Raw genomic sequence first — 18,790 nt, forward strand, 5'->3', positions numbered from 1 at the left:
CGTAGTTGTAAGCCACGGATTGATTTCGTCCACCCGGGTTCTTTAACGTACACTGACATCGCACAGAACACGCGCGTGTTTGCATTTCTCCTCCACCCAAATGTGGACCTGCCGAAAGCAATTTCCACCAAGCCACCGCGGAGGGTTGATCTGTTATTCCCTTCCTGCAATGCATTTCAGTGCTGTCGATGACGAGTTATAGAATAAATTTTCTCTGCATTTCAGAACGGGAATAAAATAGACGCTCCTATGTTCACAAACACTTACCTGCACAAAGATTGCTCGCATTCCTCAACAGTACGGTCGGTTTCGAGATAGCAGAGAGCGTCGGCAGGCAGTGCGCATTTTTGCTGCATGCCTGAATCTGTAGGTGCACGCCACCGCCTACTCACAGCGAGATTGACGTGTCCACTGACCCAGTTACACTTGCTACTCAGAGCCTTCACAGACATCACAGACACACACCGCTGAATCCTGGGGAGTACGGCTGCAAGTGCTTTCGCACTAAAAGCACTACAGGAAAATGAGAATAGGCTATATATACATATAGACTGCGGTACCATATAGCGCATTCAAGAGGAACGATTAGCTTACGGCAATGCATCTGTGATTTAAGCGCTTTCGCATTCCATCAGTTCTCTGTAATGCTTAGTTCACCGCAGTGAAATACAATGAACTATTACGGGTGCGTTGGCGTATGCGCCCGCATTTGTGCACAGAACTCACTGGTATAAAGCTGCATTTGCTACATTTTAAGTCTGAGGGGAGACTCCCAGTGAATAACCCGAAATCGGCCTGTTTATTCCTTTCGGGTCCATAGAGACTCAAACCGGGAAGCTCTCATTTATTTCCGCAATTATCGTTGTTTAATGTCATCTGGCATAAAATTTAGCACCGAAATACGAAAAAATTAAATCCTTAAATGCGAGAATGAATGTGTGGTTTTGGCCTATATAGAATGAACTGCCACCACAGCAGAAATTAAAGATGCATCAAGTGAGAGGAAACACAGTCTTGGGTATGAAAAAATGAAAAGCAGTTTCTTTCGCATGGTGAAACACAGGTCATACTTCTCGCAGCGCGCAAGAAACCTTGGAATGCCATCCTGGAAGTCCTAAAGTGGTCTTCCTTTTTGTGAAGGGATGAGAGGCGCCATTTTGGTCGTTTTCTCGGACTAGCGAGACAGGTTTATATTTTTAAAGCCTCGCAGACGTATGGCATAGCGTTAGGGTAATTTTTTTTTGGTGTGTGTGTGTGGGGGGGGGGGGGGGGTGAGGGGAGGGGGGGACTCGCACGTTTTGGTGGGCAGGGCCCAAGAGGGTTGTGCTATCAGACCTCTGCGACACGAGAGAAACAACAAGAATGACTTCGGTTTCAGTAACGATCTTTGGGTCACGACCCGAAAAGGAGACTCTACGGCGTCCCCGTCGAGGCGCATCGAAAATTGTTTGGCTTCGAAGGAACTGTAATGAATTTCTGTACCAATATGCGAAATGCGCAGCGCCATCTCTCGGCGCTCCGAGAACTAAGTCCTCCATGTTGGTACGGTACAGAAAACGAAACCGCTGCCCAGCGTTGCGTTAAAACGGCTGCGCTTCGTTTGAAAAGTAAAATGCCGATGCAGTGTTGCGCTACCCTCTCCACTGTGAAAAGACACTACGATGCGTGCCAGAACTAGGTGCGTTCCAGCTTTTCGATTTTCTACTTTTTTACTCCGTCCCAACGTTTTAGTAACACAAAACGCCATGCGAGATATCATGTGTCAGCACGCGGATCAGTGCGCAGCTTTCGCTTTCTGCGCTGATTTTTGACAAATCTCTTGACGTGATTTGCGTTTAAATTAAGATAGGGACCACAGCCTTTGTTGTCTCTGATCAAAATTAGAAGCCGATTTCGTGCATTTATCAACTCTTCGGTCGGGCGTGAATATATATATAGGCGCATACTTGAACAACGTAATAGAGAAGGCAATTTTTTTGAGCGGGCCAATCGCTCGTGCCGTGGCGAAATAAGTTCACTCGAAGAACCATATGCCGATTACTGCTTAGTTTGCTACGTGTTCAGTTAAGTTTTTCCCGTGTTCAATTAGTTTTAGAAGGGCGAGCAAACTTTCTGGACCATACGCATATATTACGCGCGTTAAGGAGTCTTTGTGAAGCAATACACCCTACGTATAAAAACTGAGGTGCGAATGCTTTATTTCTTGAGGATTCCTATACCTTCGATCTCTGCGGCGACGAAAATCTAAAACAGAAAGAAGCGAATAATATAGCTACTTTATTATGAAGGAGGGACGCATTTCTAAGCTAGAAAGTACGTGCAACAGTGTTCTGAAAACGCTTCAGGCCATCAGATTTTATTATCGTTGTGGTAAGCTCCAACAGCTTGCTTCGCAACAAAGCCATTTTTCTAAGTTTGGGAGTAAGCTAATTAAGTTTCGGAAGCAACCGAACCTGCTAATTTCGCCCCTGCACACACAGCTTGACCAGCGTATCGAGTCCGTGCATGCACCTACAGCTGTAGCATCTTTCTCTAATCAAGCCGCCGCGGTGGCTCAGTGCTTATCTGAAAAAAAAAAGCTGCGTCTTTGCTTACAATATTTTGAATTATATGTGCATGCCTACTTTCCTCTTGTTAATGTCGACTGACCGACTGGCTGTGTCTTAGGCAGGACGCGGTTTCAACGAATTGTGGCGAAAATCAACCGACGCCGGGCTCTTAAACGGTGACGTTGAAAACCGCGGATGCGCATTGCACATTACAGTAAAGGAATCGAATTACGCAGCTGGTCGAGGGTCTTGTGTGATTATACTGCAATGCACGAAGCTCCTGGCGTCGGCGCGAACGAAAGTTCGCACTGTCACAGAAGTTTGTCAACACACGTGCGCATTCACCGCAAAATAACCGCTCGCTACCCTACCAGATGAATTCGTGTCCACCTGGGAATAAAACAGCCATGATAATGCGTGATGCTTGAACTGGTGCTTTAATGCGAGCATTAAAACGACAACAGCACACGGTCACGGTTCGACTTTCCAGCCCACTTTCGAGTGCCGATTATTGCGATCATCAGCGCCAGACTTCAAGCGAAGCTGAGGACGCGGTAGGAGTAAGCTGGCGCTTATTGAAAGCACCTACATTTGGTCAAAGATCAGCTGTGAAAACAACGCAGCAGCTGAAGCTTGCTTCTTGAAATTCCACTCGCAAGAAGAAAGCGCGCATAGAAAACGATGCACCAGCTCGACGAGCTCGACCGACCCAAGATGGAAACCGGAAGTTGTGGGCGCGCTGTTGCCAGACCGCCAAGCAATTTCGCATATCGTCTATTAAGGCAAGTTTAGTGTGTAGAACAAGTTCAGATTGGTTGCACGACTGATGAAATTTCCACTGAAATGGTCCGATCACTGTAGCTGCGATCGAGTTCATGACGAAATGGATGATGTCAAGATGAACAACGCGTCTTGAGCACCCATATACTTGGACTGAAGCCAATTTGGAATAAGTGGTAGAAGCCATGCCATGGTTGAAGACCTCGGCTGTCGCATGTGAAGCCGATGGCGCTCCCATCGGTCGGCTGTGGTAACAAATTTTAGGCTGAGGTCAAAGACTGGCGTGGCGACCGCGGAAGTTTACACCGATGTCGAATCCTCTGGTTAATTCGACCGCGTGACGCGTATCATTACTTCAGCTCACTTTAGTATTAGTTCGCAGAGACTCTGCCAACGTCACCTTCAGCAATGTGTGTTGCTGGGCGAGTTCAAACCCGATCAACTGCAAAATGGACACTTCCACGAGCTAGAACTAACTATGGTAAACAAGCACTTAACTTCCTTATACCTAATGTTCTAAACAGCTACGAATCTAACCAGCTGTGCATGTATAACCTCCGACCTCATGATTTAAAAGTGTACTTTGTAAATAATATTCCATAACTTCTTTTCATATATTGTAGTTTGTGTATGTATGGGTGTCATTTTCCCCTTTGTAATCAACCCAGCAGTGTATAACTTTCAAATGAATTTGTTCAGTTTTAATTGTTTTTTTTTCTAGTTTCAAACTACATCGCTGTGTACCCATCAGTTCAATCGTAAATATTATAAATTCTTTCTACAGTGTACTCGTATGCGATCTGCCACCGTTGTATGCATGTGTTTATTTTATTATTTTGTAATTGCTCTTAGATGAGCCACAGGCATTTTCAAGCTATTTTCTTTAGCTTTTGGCCTGTGGCTCACCTAAAGACTGTATTCACATTTGTAAATAAATAAAGTTTGGTTTGGTTTGGTTTTGGTTTGGAGTTGGTTGAGGTACTGTTACGACCCATCTCATCGATGCGCAAAAAAAAACCCGGAACGAATCAGTGGAAGCCGGCGCAGCTGCGGCTGCGACGTCATCAGGCCACACCTGTGTTCAATGGACGCGAGCTGACAACATTATGGTTGCCTCGCAGTGCGACAGAGATGCGGACTTACGCTCCTCCTCGCCAGTTCCCACGTGTGGGCTCTCAACAGGTGTCTTCGTTGGCTGTGACGTGTGGTGCCGATCTTTTGTGTCACGATGAATTGTTCCCACGTGTGGGCTCTCAACAGGTGTCTTCGTTGGCTGTGTGGTGTAGTGCCGATCTTTTGTGTCGCGATGAATTGCCGCCTGGTGAAAGGGCGGAGCCTTGGGCTATTTAACCTGCGACCAAAGTGAGCACGAACGCTCTGAACCTTGGGTAATAGGTTCATCCAGTGTGGCTCTGAACCTTGGGTAATAGGTTCATCCAGTGTGGCTCTGAACCTTGGGTAATAGGTTCATCCAGTGTGGCTCTGAACCTTGGGTAATAGGTTCATCCATTGGCTCTGGGCCCTGGGTAAAAGGCTCATCCAGTCGTTCGACGTCATGAACTCTTAAATTTTGAATCCTTGCTCTTCTTTTGTAAATTTATGTAAATAAGTGTCTTAGTTTCTTGCCATTAAATCTGCTTGTTTTCGTATTTCCCCAACCTTCGAAGTTCAGACCGTTTCCTCATCCCGGACGAGCCCCCTTGGTGTTGCAACAACTGGCCACGCTACCTCGAGCCGTAACAGTACACCTTCAGACACAAATCTTGATGGGCCTCTTTTTCTCGAGCGCCGGGGGAGACCTGCAGATGAAGTTTGGCAGGCCCAGACAACACTTCCTATACACCTTTACAGGCCTGCACGTCCTGCAAGTCACGCCCAGTAGGCTATCTTCCCCGCCGGCGCATGTATGCCGGCGCCGATGGGCGCCGCAAGCGAATACACAAAGCGCGTAGCGTCGCCTCCGACCGTACAGAACATTCCGGACCAGCTTTTCGCACTGGCAGTTCTTTTATATCGACTATTCTCAGAATGCCACGATTTGATGGCGCAGTCTGATACAATAAGAAGGCACTTTTTTTTTGTTTCTGCGCGATCTCGGTATCACGCAGAACATTAGAGACGACACATTCAGAAAAATAAGGGGTATCCGAAAAAAACATGTAATGCTACGCTGCTTTTCTTTTTTTAGAATTAGCCGACGGCTGATGTATTTTAAAAGTAAATAGCAGCTGCAAAGGCTTTCTGTTCCAATCATTCCAAGACAAGCTCTGAATACAAAACACGCAGTGAAAAATAAGAAGGTATAGCAATTCATATAATCTACACGGTACGGGGGAATCATGTTTTTGCAGTACTCAGGAAAAGGCGCAGGGAAAAGGGGAATATGGAATTTAGGGTGCAACTATGGGAATTTTCGGTTTCGGCGAGGAACCTCAGTGAGAATACCCAACAAATGGTTGCTATTTAAGGTGTGGCATTGCAGGTGAATGAAGCCACGTGTAAAGAGGAAGTGACACTGAAAGAAAATGCCCCTTCGTTAATAACATGGCGTATGGTTCGCCCAAACGAATGGCTTCAGGACTTGCTTTTCGCGAATTAATTTAGTTTCTTTAATTATCCACACCATGCCCCCCAAATAAAGTCCCACCTGCCACAGATTTCGCCCAACGGAGTAGATGATACACTGCAGAAGACAGTTCCTGCGCACAGCTGGAACAACGGCTTCTGAAGCTTAGGACAGGGTTCGCAAAAAAAAAAAGGCAATAAGACGACCACCGCCAGCCATCTGTTTCAAAGAGAATGCTCATCCGATCCATTAGCTCGTCCGCACGTCCATAACTAAGAACCGACTTAGTGATACAGATCTTCCTGGAACTTTCTGATTTTGAGTACAAATATGGCGAAGAGTATTTCTGCTCTCACTGTCAAGTTCGCCGGGCATCTAACGCGTGTGTTCTATGCTGCTGCTTCGTGCGCGGGGTTGCCATTGCCAGAGATTGACGCCGTGCAGCAGTAACCAGAGTGTCCAGTGGGCTCTGATGGAACGGATGACATCCTCAGAGCTCGCACCAGCATTTCCTTTGGTGCAGGAGACAAATTTTGAGCGTCCAGGTGAAAAAAAAAAATAAAAACACTCCAACGTGGGTCAACATACAAGGCTATCTTGTCAAACCACCACAAGATTCACCAGTTCAACACACACTTCACAGAAGTCTATCATTCTATGTGAGACAGCGGCTCAGACGTGAGTCGCTTCAGCAGATCCTTTCTCTGCTTCCTATAATCCGTATTTTGTTGCTGGCATAGGCCCTGGCATGAAGTACCGATTTCGTCGCGTAGTTGTGCACAAAACGCTCGTTCCTCGTCTATAGTTCTTTACGCACACCAGGTATCACGATCTTTCGAAAACAGCATGTGACAGGTATCTGTGTCAGTAACAAACATGAGGAAATGTATGACCCCAACAGCCTGACGTATGTTTTCTAAGTCTAACCAAAAGCAAAAAAAATGTTCAAAATAATCACACAATCACGCGCCTTGCACGCACTGAGACGAGTATGCAGCAAAACGTACCAGCGCCAATAAAACCCACCATGTACCTATTTCTCTTTGCTTGACAGCTGTTGAAAAATGAGCTCACCTTAGACAAGTAGCCAGTTTTGCTCTCGACATTCTTTCTTCACCGCATAAATGCAAGTGAGTGCAAGATCCGCTGGAATCGGGTGTGCACACTCGCCCCTTCGTTCCTCAAACTGAGCTGTTCTGGTTCTACTAAAGGGTTAGAAAGATGTCCTTCATAGAATGATGCTAAAGAACGTTTCGGCATTGGAGACTGCTAGAAATCCACATGCCGTTTTTTTTAGCCTACCCTGCGTCTTTAAACACATAAAATTGTACCGGCTAGGCTACCTATATACCTGCGCCTAGACAACTTCCAGTGCTATATCGTCCCACACAATATTTTGTCTTTGAGGCGAGGTGACGTAGAAAAGAAAAAAACGTTGTTTCGTGTAGGGCTGCAATCTCGCAAATATCTTAAAAGTGCTACCTGTTACGAATAGTTTACAACCAGAAAGGTACCGTGCTTGCAGAAAAAGAAGATTTACAGTCAAGGTCTGAATACGAAGTGCTTTTTTTTATTTCCATCGCCTATTCCTTCGCCATAATTAATAGCCATCCAAAGCCTCTTCAAACAATGATTTCCTAAAGGCAACAAATACTTAAATTACAGAAGAAATATGCTTCGGCCAGGATATTAACAGGAATCGGACGTCTGGTCGCCCAGCATCGTTCCCTACCTAGAAGAAAGAGGCATTAAAACAAAAGTAGTTGACACACATTCGCTCGGAGAGATACGTCAGTGCTTCCTGAAAGCAGCCATGAAACAACACCAGACAGGAGAAGCGGTGGCTCCCTGTAAAATACCAGTCCAAGGCACGTATGAATTTTCAGTGCGGATTTGGGCATCGAGGGGGAGCATAGATAACATAAGAAGTGGTAGATCGTTGCAGTTAACCGAGTCTATAGGAGACGTTGTAATATGTATCTGCAGATTGAGAGCAGCGAGGCTTCCGAAAGCACTTGCTTGTGATTCTTAACATGATGCGTTTCAAAGGTATCGTAGTGTAATAACGAGGACAGATGATTCGCCTCAGCTAGGTATTATGGGGATTGGGATAGAAGGTCATTCCTTGAAGCCGCAAAGTTGTGCGCGAGTGGCCGTAAAGCAGCTCAGCCGAGTGCCGCTTGCTGCTGAGAAAAGGTGTCGAGCAAATGAGTATACTTTTCTCAATAAGCAAATATGCAAATATATGCAAGAACTGCGCATAAATTATGTGGACATACATTCCCGTGTCATCTACCCAAGACATATCATTAAACTTTTAACTCACAAAATGCTATAGCCTCTGATGACCCTAACAGCCCTTGCAAGAGCTTGGTGTTGGATGCAGGGGAAAGCATATAAGGTAGAAACGTCGATGTGGACTTAAAACGCAAATGCTCCAACCACCGCGGAAAATGAACATCAAGCTACTTAAAAACGATTGTTGTGTGCTCATTATCTGATTACACTGGCGATAAACAACTATAAGTTGGCTGTGATCAGATGTGGATGCGCTCTTAGGACGAAGTTTTGTTCGATGGTAAACTGTGAACGACCCGCCGTAAATGGAAGAGACCTCCACGTGAGGAGAGAGTGGAAAGACGAAGCTGCGCTTTCAGGGCAGACGCCTATACATTGAAAACGACTCGAGACTGCAATAAGCATGAACTGGTGGAACCAATGCGGCGTGCTATTACAAAATGAGCAAAGAGACCGCAAGCGTCAGTGACTTACGCGTTCTTCCTACAGCTAATGGCAATAATTGCACCTTGGATGGCACTTCACGCCGCCCACGCCGCATCTGCAACCGCCACTGATGTCTCCTTGACCCTGCGAGGAAGTAGGCACGGAATTTTCCCGTGTACTTAAATCACCCATAGGTTTATTCGTATTTAACCATTCTACCACGGATAAAGGTACCACCTGGGCATCCATGAAAATGATAATGTACGGCAACTGCTACTCGGAGCAAGGAGCGTATTATGACACAAACAGTACGGATAGTGCAGCTAGGGGGGGGGGGGGGGGGGCTGCTAAATGAACGTGTTTTGTTTACATGCAAGTATGATTTTCGAAGGCAGCACAGCTATGGTTCACTGATTCGTGGTGCGCTTAAGTTTGTACATCTGCGGTTGTATTAACATTTCTCACGCAAGCGGGCTAACGTGACTGGTCAGGGTACGAGCGCTCGTCATTCTTGAAAACCAGCAAAAATTTCACCTGGCCAGTTTATGAACTGCGGCTACAGAAAAGAAATTCGATGAACCTCAGCCTTATATTTAGATCAGTGTTTTTTAATGCACACGCCTGAAAGAAAAAAAATATAGCAAGCTAATATGACGCTCCGGAACCCGACTCGTTTCTGGCGGTTCCATCTGTCGCTGTCATACAGCGATAAACGATATCGGACTTCAATGAATAGCTTCGCTGATAGCAAATATGTCATCGCGGACCTGCGTTTTGGAACCATCAGTCGGATTTACTCACAACTTGAGCTAAAAAATGCGTGCACCACTTCTTGCTTCGCTGTAGTAGCGTTCATATATTTCTTCATAACATCTAGGAGTCTCTTGGCTCCCGATTCAATGCAAAGCTGGCTTCTCTTGCTGCAATGTCAAAGTTACGACACTGTCACAGATGCCTTCCATGAAGTTTAAAAAGGCTCAGGCTGCTTCGACCAGAACCAAAGTGGCCTGTGTATTTAGGCAAAGGCTCTTATTGTAAACGGATTAGGTTCTTACTCTGACACCACCGCCCTCTATCAGTTTGCCCATGGACACATGAACCTCGAAGATAAAAAACTCACATGGACTTCTGCACTTCTAAGCGCAGGACAACCTCTCCCTCTCCCGTCATACGTTGCAGTGCTACTCCCTTGGGTGATGCGCGTATAATATAGTGCACTTCAATGAACTTGTTAAAGGGACACTGAAGACAATCATAAATCGGTCTGTGCAGATAGGGTACCGCGTTCTAATTGCAAAGGGACCACTCTCGCCGAAAATGGAGCATTTGTAAGCAAAAAAAGAGAGCAAGGAACAGGATGTAGGTGTCGCTACCACCCGTCAATTTCGCAATTAAAATGCGTGCGTTGACACCGATGTTAAAGCGCGGATCCCAGAGGCTAAGCTGCACCGCCATTTACTTTAAAATGGTGGCAAGCTGTCCTTGCCGGTATGGGCGTCACGAATTTAAATCGACTGGCGTGCAGGAAGATTTTTAAATCGAATTTAAATACAATAAATGCGCGTTTTGCTGGCGGACAAACGACAATAAAGCCATGAAGAGCCAGATAATAATTTTTTACTGATAACAGTAATTGGGTGGAGCTGTCTTCAATGTCCCTCTAATCGTGAGCGCTGTGTTTCGTCATTCGCGCGCTCCGTGCACATTTCAACTTCCACACGACAAACTAAGCGCTGATATGCCGGCAATGAGGAAGGTGGTGAATGCACTGACCCTAGGGCCCCATCGAGCTCCTTTAGTGGCCCAGCACAGCTGCGTGTTGCACGAGATGCACGTCATCCCATCGCACCCCTCCCGTTTGATGATCACCACACGACACTGGGGACACCGCATCGCTTGCTGGGTCCTCAGCATCTCCTGCGACCAGCAAAGAATTAAGTGTAATTCGCTGGTCCACATAGGCCTGTGACGTGACAAACTGGCACCTTCGGTTGGGAGACACTTGAGTAACTGACCTGTATGCTGAGCACAACTTCATGAGGTAAATCGCTGCACGGTCGATGTCATTTCAATCATTGCTGAGTTCAAAGCAAGCACTGAATAAACTTTTTAAATCGAAAGCTACACAATGTAAGCCAAGGTAGCGGACCGGTGGACTATGATCTTTATTTGACCTTCAGATAAAGCAAAGGGAAGGTGCATAACTATCCCCCTGGGACAGTGGACACCTTAGTCGCGCTTCAAGCTACGTGGCAGTAGTGACAGATGTGCGCTGCATGCTTTGCCATTCACAACGTTGTGCCAGAAACGCGGCACTGAAGCCATAGGCCGTCGGCGTTCATTGTGCTCATTGCCGTTCGCGTTGACAACGTTTTAGACTCCAATCATTTTAAGGAAAGGAACTGGCTCCCTTGGTCAGTGGACGCCTGAATCGCGCTTTAAGGTACGTGGGGTGGCGAGAGAGAGACATGGGCTGCATGCGTTAGCGCTGACAACGTTATGGCAGGCGGGCGGCACTAGGACGCAACGTTCATTGGGTGAGCGAACTCTCGCGATCAACTCTAACTGCCACCTGCCAGAGTGGCAGGGTGGGCGCGCTGCCTATCCAGTGTCCGGAACGCACTCAGCGTTACGGATGCCAAGCGGCGTATAGTTGCCCGATACGTCATAGCTTTCGCTCTCTAACCAGGTTCAAGAGTAGTTAAACCACGTTTAATTTTTTTAGTATAAAACGATGTTTTAAGCAAGTACGCTTAAGCTTTCGAAAAGCATGTGCATGCAGAGTAGCGGCAGCTATGGATCCAGAAAGGAACTTAGTCGCATCTGTCTTACGCCAGTTCGATCAAATGGGTTCATTAAATACTTCGAAGACTGATCGCTGTCATGAATGATCGCTGCCTATGTGGCCAATGTGAGTTTCCAAAATGAATCCAAATGGAAAGAATGAAGTCCTGCTATGTATAAGGGAATCCGCAGAACTTTTTCCAGGGGGCTGCACCCGATGGCAGGGTATGGGGGAAGCGGTAGGTTAGCACCAAAAATGAACTACGTGTGGTCTAAACTGCGCACATGAAACAAAAATTGGAAGCAGAAAATTAGTGCTAGGCTTGGAGAACAAACATTAGAATTGAACTCAATAAGCAAAATCCGATAACTTAATATCACCTAAGCATGCTAATCAAGCTGCGTAGTTGTTTTAGTGCATAAATAATATCCGTAATTCCAGGGGTGGGCAACCGCCCCCCTATGTATCAGCGCAATGCATTTATCGCACAGTAAAAATCGTGTTCTTAATGGGTTTGCAGAAAGTAATAAAAAAACGGATTTTATCATCCCCGTGGCCAAGCCAGAAATGTCGGAATACTCAGCGACGCTAGTGAAATTGGCTTCTTTTTTCATGTCATTTATGTGATCGCCAGGAGGCTTCAGTGGTAACCAGTGGTGCATGCAAAACTTTTTCACAACTGAACGCATATCGTAACGGACGTAACAGTAGAAAAGATATAAAAAACAGCATCAAGAGCATGCATTCTTCCTATGGAGGACAAGCAAGAGGGCCACCTCGAGAAAGTTGAGCGAGGCCCTGGCCGCCGCGTCGTTCTCAGCTCTGCGCTTCAGGTCGGCCTGGTAATCGGCGCAACTCATGTTCTTGTGGATGGCCTCGCAACGGAGGCAGTTTCTCTGTCGGCAGACAGGGCAGTCAAAGGCCTCGACGTCACGCCCGTGCAGGCACCAGCCCTTGCAGTCGGGCGTCTTGCAATGGAAGGACGGCTCTTTGCTGGTGTTCTCGGCCTCTCGTAGGCCCCGCTCCTGCAGCGCGGCGTAGTCCGCCGCCGACAGGCACTGTAACAGAAGGAACAGACCTCGGCACTTTGTCATATTAAACGTACACGCATGCTCACGCTTGCACTAAGCTAACGAGAGCATTACAGAAATTTAAATATGTCCTCCGCCTAATTTAAAAACATTTGGAAATTGCAACCGCAATAACTAAAAAAATTAGCTGTGGCTTAGCTCTGGTTAAGCCTGAGGGATTGCGAAAGCAATAGCTCCCTGGCTGCGCTTGGCTCTGCTGGTGGTTTGGCATGGCTTCGCCTTTTGAGCAACTAAAGGATTTACTCTGGACACAACATGGTTTCTACAGCTTGTTTATTCCAATGAACACACTTTGGTGGTCCGTAAAATAGTGACTCTTGGTCTGAACACTGGTAATTACATAGTCGTCCGAATGTCCGAATGTCTATACACCACCAAGTCTAGACTGCTACCCCATTGGGTAGTACTCATCAGCCTTCGGATTTGCATAAACGATTCTTCGGCATTCAGAGAGTCCATGAAACTAATCTCGCTCACTGAACTTGTAGAACGCCGCCGGGCTCGTCATTCTGCGTCATAGGCGCGTTGCTTAGCCAACCGCTCTTGCCTTTCTTCGTGTCTCCTCGGCACGGCGCCGGCGTTTGCGCGCAGCACGTCGCTCCAGCGACGCCTTGTACAACTCCTAAGGAGCGCGCCTGCGGCGCCCCGGTTATCCTCTCCTAGCGAGCGCCCTCACGCGGCGGGCCGAGGAGGCCGTCACGTGGTAGCCGCCGCGCCGAGCGAAGGAACGACTACGGCCGAAGAGACGAGTTGGGGCCCCTGCTCTCCTCTGGTCGTGACGTCACGCTGTCACGTGGTCGTGCGCCGCAGCTGCGCCGGAGCGAAGGAACGACCTCCACCGACGGTAGAAAAGTGCTAGCAGCATTGCTTTCGCAATAAAAAAGAAGCAAAGGCACCTTATTTGGTAAGTGTTCCATCACAAACACTTGAGTGGCCGCAGCGGTAGCACGCCAGTCTCTTGAAGATTAAACACGTTAATTACTTTGCAGGATCATTTGCGTAATTGCAGCATTCCTCTGCTCTCCCTGTATTTGGAGCAGTTCGTCAGTGTTTATTTTGCGTGGTTGTGCATTATGGCGCATAAGCGACAAGGCTTCATACATCAAAGGCAAGGTTGATTTTGTCTGGTTTGTACGAAAGCTAAAATAATTTTAAAATTTTGCAGCCTGTTGAGAAGTGTGTTTCTTTTAAAAAATATATAAACAGAAGAAATGTCTACCAGTGCATGTCATCCTAGGAGTAAACTGGGGTGAAAAGGTATGCGTTCAGAATAAAATCGTAAGAAATGTTTCTTCCTTAGTTTCTCGAGGTTTGTGCATGAACAAAAAATGTGGTTTATAGTGACTTCTTCTCCGCATAACTCGCTTGTTAATTTATCTTCTTTTGCAAGAATAAAACTGTGTAAGGTGTGTGCATGTGCCCAATGAGAAGGTGACGCAAAATTACTTCATAGAGACATTCTTGGTGTGTGCATCACTTGCATTCTCCCACGATGTGCCTTATAAGGTGTAGCTTAATATCAATTTCAATACTGCATATAGTCTGCCATTCATCTCTCAGCTTGCACTTAAAGGAGTATAGACACCTACTTTGGGTGGCATGTTTTATTCTCTACAATTATTCGGAAGACACTACTATGCATGAATCACCACATGGTATTCGCCTATGACCGCTAAATAATCTATAATCGAATTTTTCTGTCACGCTGTTTCGGTTTATCTTTCAACAGTCGAACGATGGCTTTGACGTTAAGAGCGACAATAGGTCACGTGAGGCACGGAAAAACTGCGATATAATCTATGTTTAATCGTTTTAATGCACTATAGTGCTGATGGCAGCCTTCCTGAAGAACTGGAGTGACAACGAAAGTAGAAGCAGTGATTATATTGCATTTTTTTGCATGCCTCACTTTACCTATAACCACACCTTGACGTCACAGTCATCGTTCGGACCGGGGCTCGGCTGTTGTAAGCGAGACCGAAACAGCACGAGAAAGAAATTTGATTATAAATTATTTAGCGCTCGTAGGAGAATACAACGTGGTAATCCATGTATAATAATGCCTTCCTCGTAATTACAAGGAATAAAACACGCGCGCAAAACTTACGTGTCTGAACTCCTTTAACTTCATGCAATCTTTGTAGGGAAAGTTACTGTCTTGGTTTCTCTGTACCGAGGTTGCGCAGCGCAGGCATCTTCCTCTCCCATTGTAACTAATTCTGGCGTGGCTCAGTGCCCATCAAAATTTTATTTGTGTACGAAGTCGCCAAGTATAGATGTAGCTGATTTTCTAGGGTTAATTGCTATGAGCATATTAAGAAAATTTGTCTAAGTAATGCTGTTCTCATCTATTATTTATTCTACGGCCATACAGATAGCATAACATTCAGCGGTAAAAACTGTTGCGCACTGTGGAAGCGTCGCTGTTTCCTCCCAGTGATTTCGTACTACGGCGATTCCGATGTAAAAAGCTGTCTACGAACCATCTAAAACAACTGAAAGATAAATCTATACAATACATTTTTCCTGAGCTCGGAGCACAGTACGTGTACTTGTCTGTACAAGTGTGCGTTAAATTATCCAGCTAGTAGGTACGGCCTTAGTACCTGCTCTTGCTGAGGGTCCTCAAACTCACGGAGCCTGCAGGGTTATTTAAGGTGTGGATCGAGATATACAGAACACACTGCAATGGTTTTGTATGCAAGCAGAATGGCTTCTAGTGCTTCGAACCTAGTTTGAAGTTTAAGTTCACGAGATGAGACGCCTCTTCGAACCATGATGGCAGTGCCACCCGAGAGCCTGCTTGCCAGCTCTCGGTCATGAGACTGTGTTTCCTGAGCATATTCGTGGGCTGGGGACCTAAGTTTGTTCCCTTAAACGCAAAGCAACAGGTAAGAGTGCAGCTAAGATTTCTTTTATGGCACTTCAGTTTTTTTTTTAAGTCCCCTACAAAACCAGTGTACTATGAATTCCATTTTATCCGATATATGAAAAGTGGAAAACCTATGTTGTGAACCGTGATTCGGGGTTTGTCTTCTCGGGGCCATTCCAAAAAGCCACCCCACCAAAGTCGTTGGCATAGGAATGCATTGTCTGTTGTCCATCGCCTCTTCAGAGGGGTGGGAGGGTCGTGAAGAACGCAGGTATGCATTAGAGTGAGACCTCGGCTTGTGCCGAGAAGCCTTGAGACCCGCTGACCGCTCTACGTATCCTGATTTTAAAGTAGCGGGGTAGCATACTCACCAGATGCGTCTATGGATTTTCCACATGCTCATTACGTGTGGTCTGGGCAGGTGCTGGAAGCCGGTAGGGGGCACCACCCCGGCAAAATTTGTTTGGAGTCAGCGAAAATGTGTTCTCGGTGAGAAAAAATCGTCTGAGTGGTTCTTTAAATTTGATGTTGTCTTTGGTCTTTTGGTTTAAGATCTCTTTTTTAATTTCTGTTGGATGGACATGACCCGGAGCAAGCGGGGTGCTCCCCGTCACATTTTCGCAGCGTGGCGCTGCTTCAAAGTTATCAGAAGGGCGGTCCTTTGAAACATATTTCGCGCAGGTTTGACAGCCACGGCTACTCTGTGAGTCATGTTCGTACCCTTGCCATTTGAAACATCGTCGAGAGCTCGGTATATAATGTTGGACATTGAATTTTATGCACCCCACTTCTATCGAGTCAGGGAGTGTGCAGTTGTTGGAAGTGATAACCAGGTGTGGGCATCTCTTTTTTATCCTTTCGGATTTTGATTCTGTGTACACTGATTTTACTTTGTTTTTTCATGTTATTCTAACGTTTTTTTTTACTTACGACATGACTAAAATTCTCTCATAACATGTCCGAAAAAGTCATTTCCGTAGGTTACACCACGGACGGTGTTCAAATATCAGTGGGGATTGATGAAGACAAGGACGTCGCGGAACGGTACAATTTTTGTGAAGTTCGAGCATTGAACTTTCAGAGCGTTCGCTCTACTGTAGCCTTTCGAGCCTCCGAGTTATGCTGCTTCCACAGATAGCATCTGAGATGGCGGCCTCCGTATATCAACGACATTGTATCCCAGTGGTTACCATCGTTACATAATGGAATGCGTGATGCCCGAGCATCACAAGTGGAGACGAAACTATATCGATCCGGTATAGTATCCGGTACCCGGTGGTGTGCTTTTCACTGGTGCACAAAATGCTACTCTCGCGGCTAGGAGAGTGACCATCTAACATGTGTTCGGCAGCAAAACGCAGTGGCCGCTGATACCGTTAAGAGCTTCGTTAGGCGAATTCGAACACGGACACGGTAAAGGTAGCAAGCCGAGTCATACTTTGATAGTCGCCATGTAGTTTCGAATAATATGCAGGAAGACTGAAGACGAAAAATTAAGACATATCGCAGACGCAGGGAGTTGCATTATGAACCGAAATATATATATATAGATATATATATATATATATATATATATATATATATATATATATATATATATATATATATATATATATATATATATATATATATATATATATATAAAGCCTACTCCGACCCAGAGCTCAAATCTGTGTCTCACCACCCTCATTTCGCTGTCCAGGACGGGCATCTGGCAGTCTGCGTCATCGCTCTTGCAAGGGCACAGAACTTCAGCAGCTGGGGAGTTCTTGGCGGTGTCCGCCAGGCATTGTCTGAACAGCGAACACGCAGAGAAAGCGAAGCTTAGGATAGAGACCCCCATAGGCAAGCGGTTGCTTTGGAGAACTTATTTATGAACATATTTTGTGTAATTACTGCTGATGAAGATGAATAAAACACTTGAGTATGTAGCGTCTGTAATATATTCAACAAGGGGAAGCTTTGGGCCCCGTGATATTGCACGTGGTTAGCTTTTGTGTTGACGGAGGGGAATCTTTGTGATCGATCCTTTCCAGCTTCCTAATGGAATTAAAAAAAAAAAACTATACTCCGGCATGGTATATGACGATGTAATCGTGCGCGTTTAACAAGTGCTGGTCCCTCGAGGCGCGTATACTTACTCGCAAATCTGGTGGTGGCAGTTCCTGAGTACGATGCCCCTGCCAGGTTCAACTTCGACTAGGCAAATGGGGCATTCAAACTCTTCAGCCGTAGGCAGGGTGTCTTGCTCATAAAGCGCCATTAGCTCCTCAAGCCGCTTCCTTTTTTCTTCAGGATCCTGGTGGGAAAACAAAAGACGAGCTATTGAGAACACGCGAAGGGCAGGGATGTTTATCAGATTCCGCTTAAACCACTGAAATCCATGAAAGCGTGCCAACGCACAGTTAAGAAACGCTGAATCACGCGACTGATTTTTTGCTGTGCCCTGACGGCTGTGCTGACTGCCGGGTAACAGGAGCTCCGCTGTAATGCGGGCTTTAGTCGCCTTTTGCACCGCCCATATAGTGCACAATGCTTTCATATCATGGTTTCCCTAGGTTAACGATTGGGCGTGAAAACTTTGTTGTGCTCAGATGCATCTCATTTCGTTTTTCTTCCATCTTGTGAAGATTCAGCGTTATGCAGGGCGCAGCAAAAGTCATTGTCACCATTTTCAGTCTAACCAGAAGGCATCAATTTTTTTTCGTCCACCGTACACTACCACGATTGGTAATTCCTGTTAGTTTTAAGTGGTGACGTATCCGAAGCAAAGCACTCGAATCCTTCTCCGCAACTGAACCTAAGTGATCGCACTGTGCTGGTCTATTGAATGTTTGTTCAATATAGAGCCTTTGTCAAACGCGCAGCTATTGTGCAGGCCTTAACCAAGAGATTCTGACGACGAAGCATTCTTTGGGAATGCTGAAGGCGCCTTGCGCATTACTGCATTGATCAACTATAGTTTCTGCGACAAGACTGCTCGTGTTAAGTCCGTCTTATGAAAGTGGAGTTGCGTTTAATGAGCTACCAAACCTGGCGCGGGATTTAACCACCTTACTGAGGCATTTTAATGCAAAAGTACTCATGCATTTACCAACATCGACAAAGAATCTTGTCAACCGTCCGACTTTCTTTCTTGTGCCGTTGCCTAGCAACCGCGACGCCGCTTACCCGGGCTTACCCGATTTACTCGGGTAAGCTCGGGTAGTAACTCGGGTAAGCTCGGCTAGCAACTCGGGCAAGCTCGGGTAATTTCGGAGCACCGCACCAGCTACGCGAGCAGTTGCTTGGGAAGAACACATGGGTCGCACACTTCCTGCCAGTGTAGTGGCGCATCGCTTAACCGCGGAGCCACTGCGCTGGTAGTGGTATCAGGACTCGCCGTCATCTATGAATGTCAAGTAGAGAATGACCGATTCCGCA

General features: G+C 46.2%; 1 protein-coding gene across 2 annotated transcripts in view; it reads right to left on the reverse strand.

The window, feature by feature from the left end:
• Nucleotides 1-7,445: 7,445 nt before the first annotated feature.
• LOC149350034 (uncharacterized) overlaps nt 7,446-18,790 on the reverse strand; it is a 51,684-nt gene continuing 40,339 nt past the window's right edge. For both annotated transcript variants that reach the window (XM_089579048.1, XM_089579047.1), the window contains 6 exons: nt 17,509-17,666; nt 17,049-17,160; nt 12,181-12,462; nt 10,393-10,536; nt 8,668-8,763; nt 7,446-7,627 (listed from right to left, as the gene is read on the reverse strand). In XM_089579048.1, coding sequence (XP_089435174.1) covers nt 8,683-8,763; nt 10,393-10,536; nt 12,181-12,462; nt 17,049-17,160; nt 17,509-17,666 — 777 coding nt within the window. In that variant the 3' untranslated portion in view covers nt 7,446-7,627; nt 8,668-8,682. The remainder of the gene's footprint in view (nt 7,628-8,667; nt 8,764-10,392; nt 10,537-12,180; nt 12,463-17,048; nt 17,161-17,508; nt 17,667-18,790) is intronic.

The sequence above is a fragment of the Amblyomma mixtum genome, chromosome 3 (genome assembly GCF_055824585.1).
Source record: "Amblyomma mixtum isolate Tamu chromosome 3, ASM5582458v1, whole genome shotgun sequence".
In the NCBI taxonomy this organism is placed as follows: Eukaryota; Metazoa; Arthropoda; class Arachnida; order Ixodida; family Ixodidae; genus Amblyomma; species Amblyomma mixtum.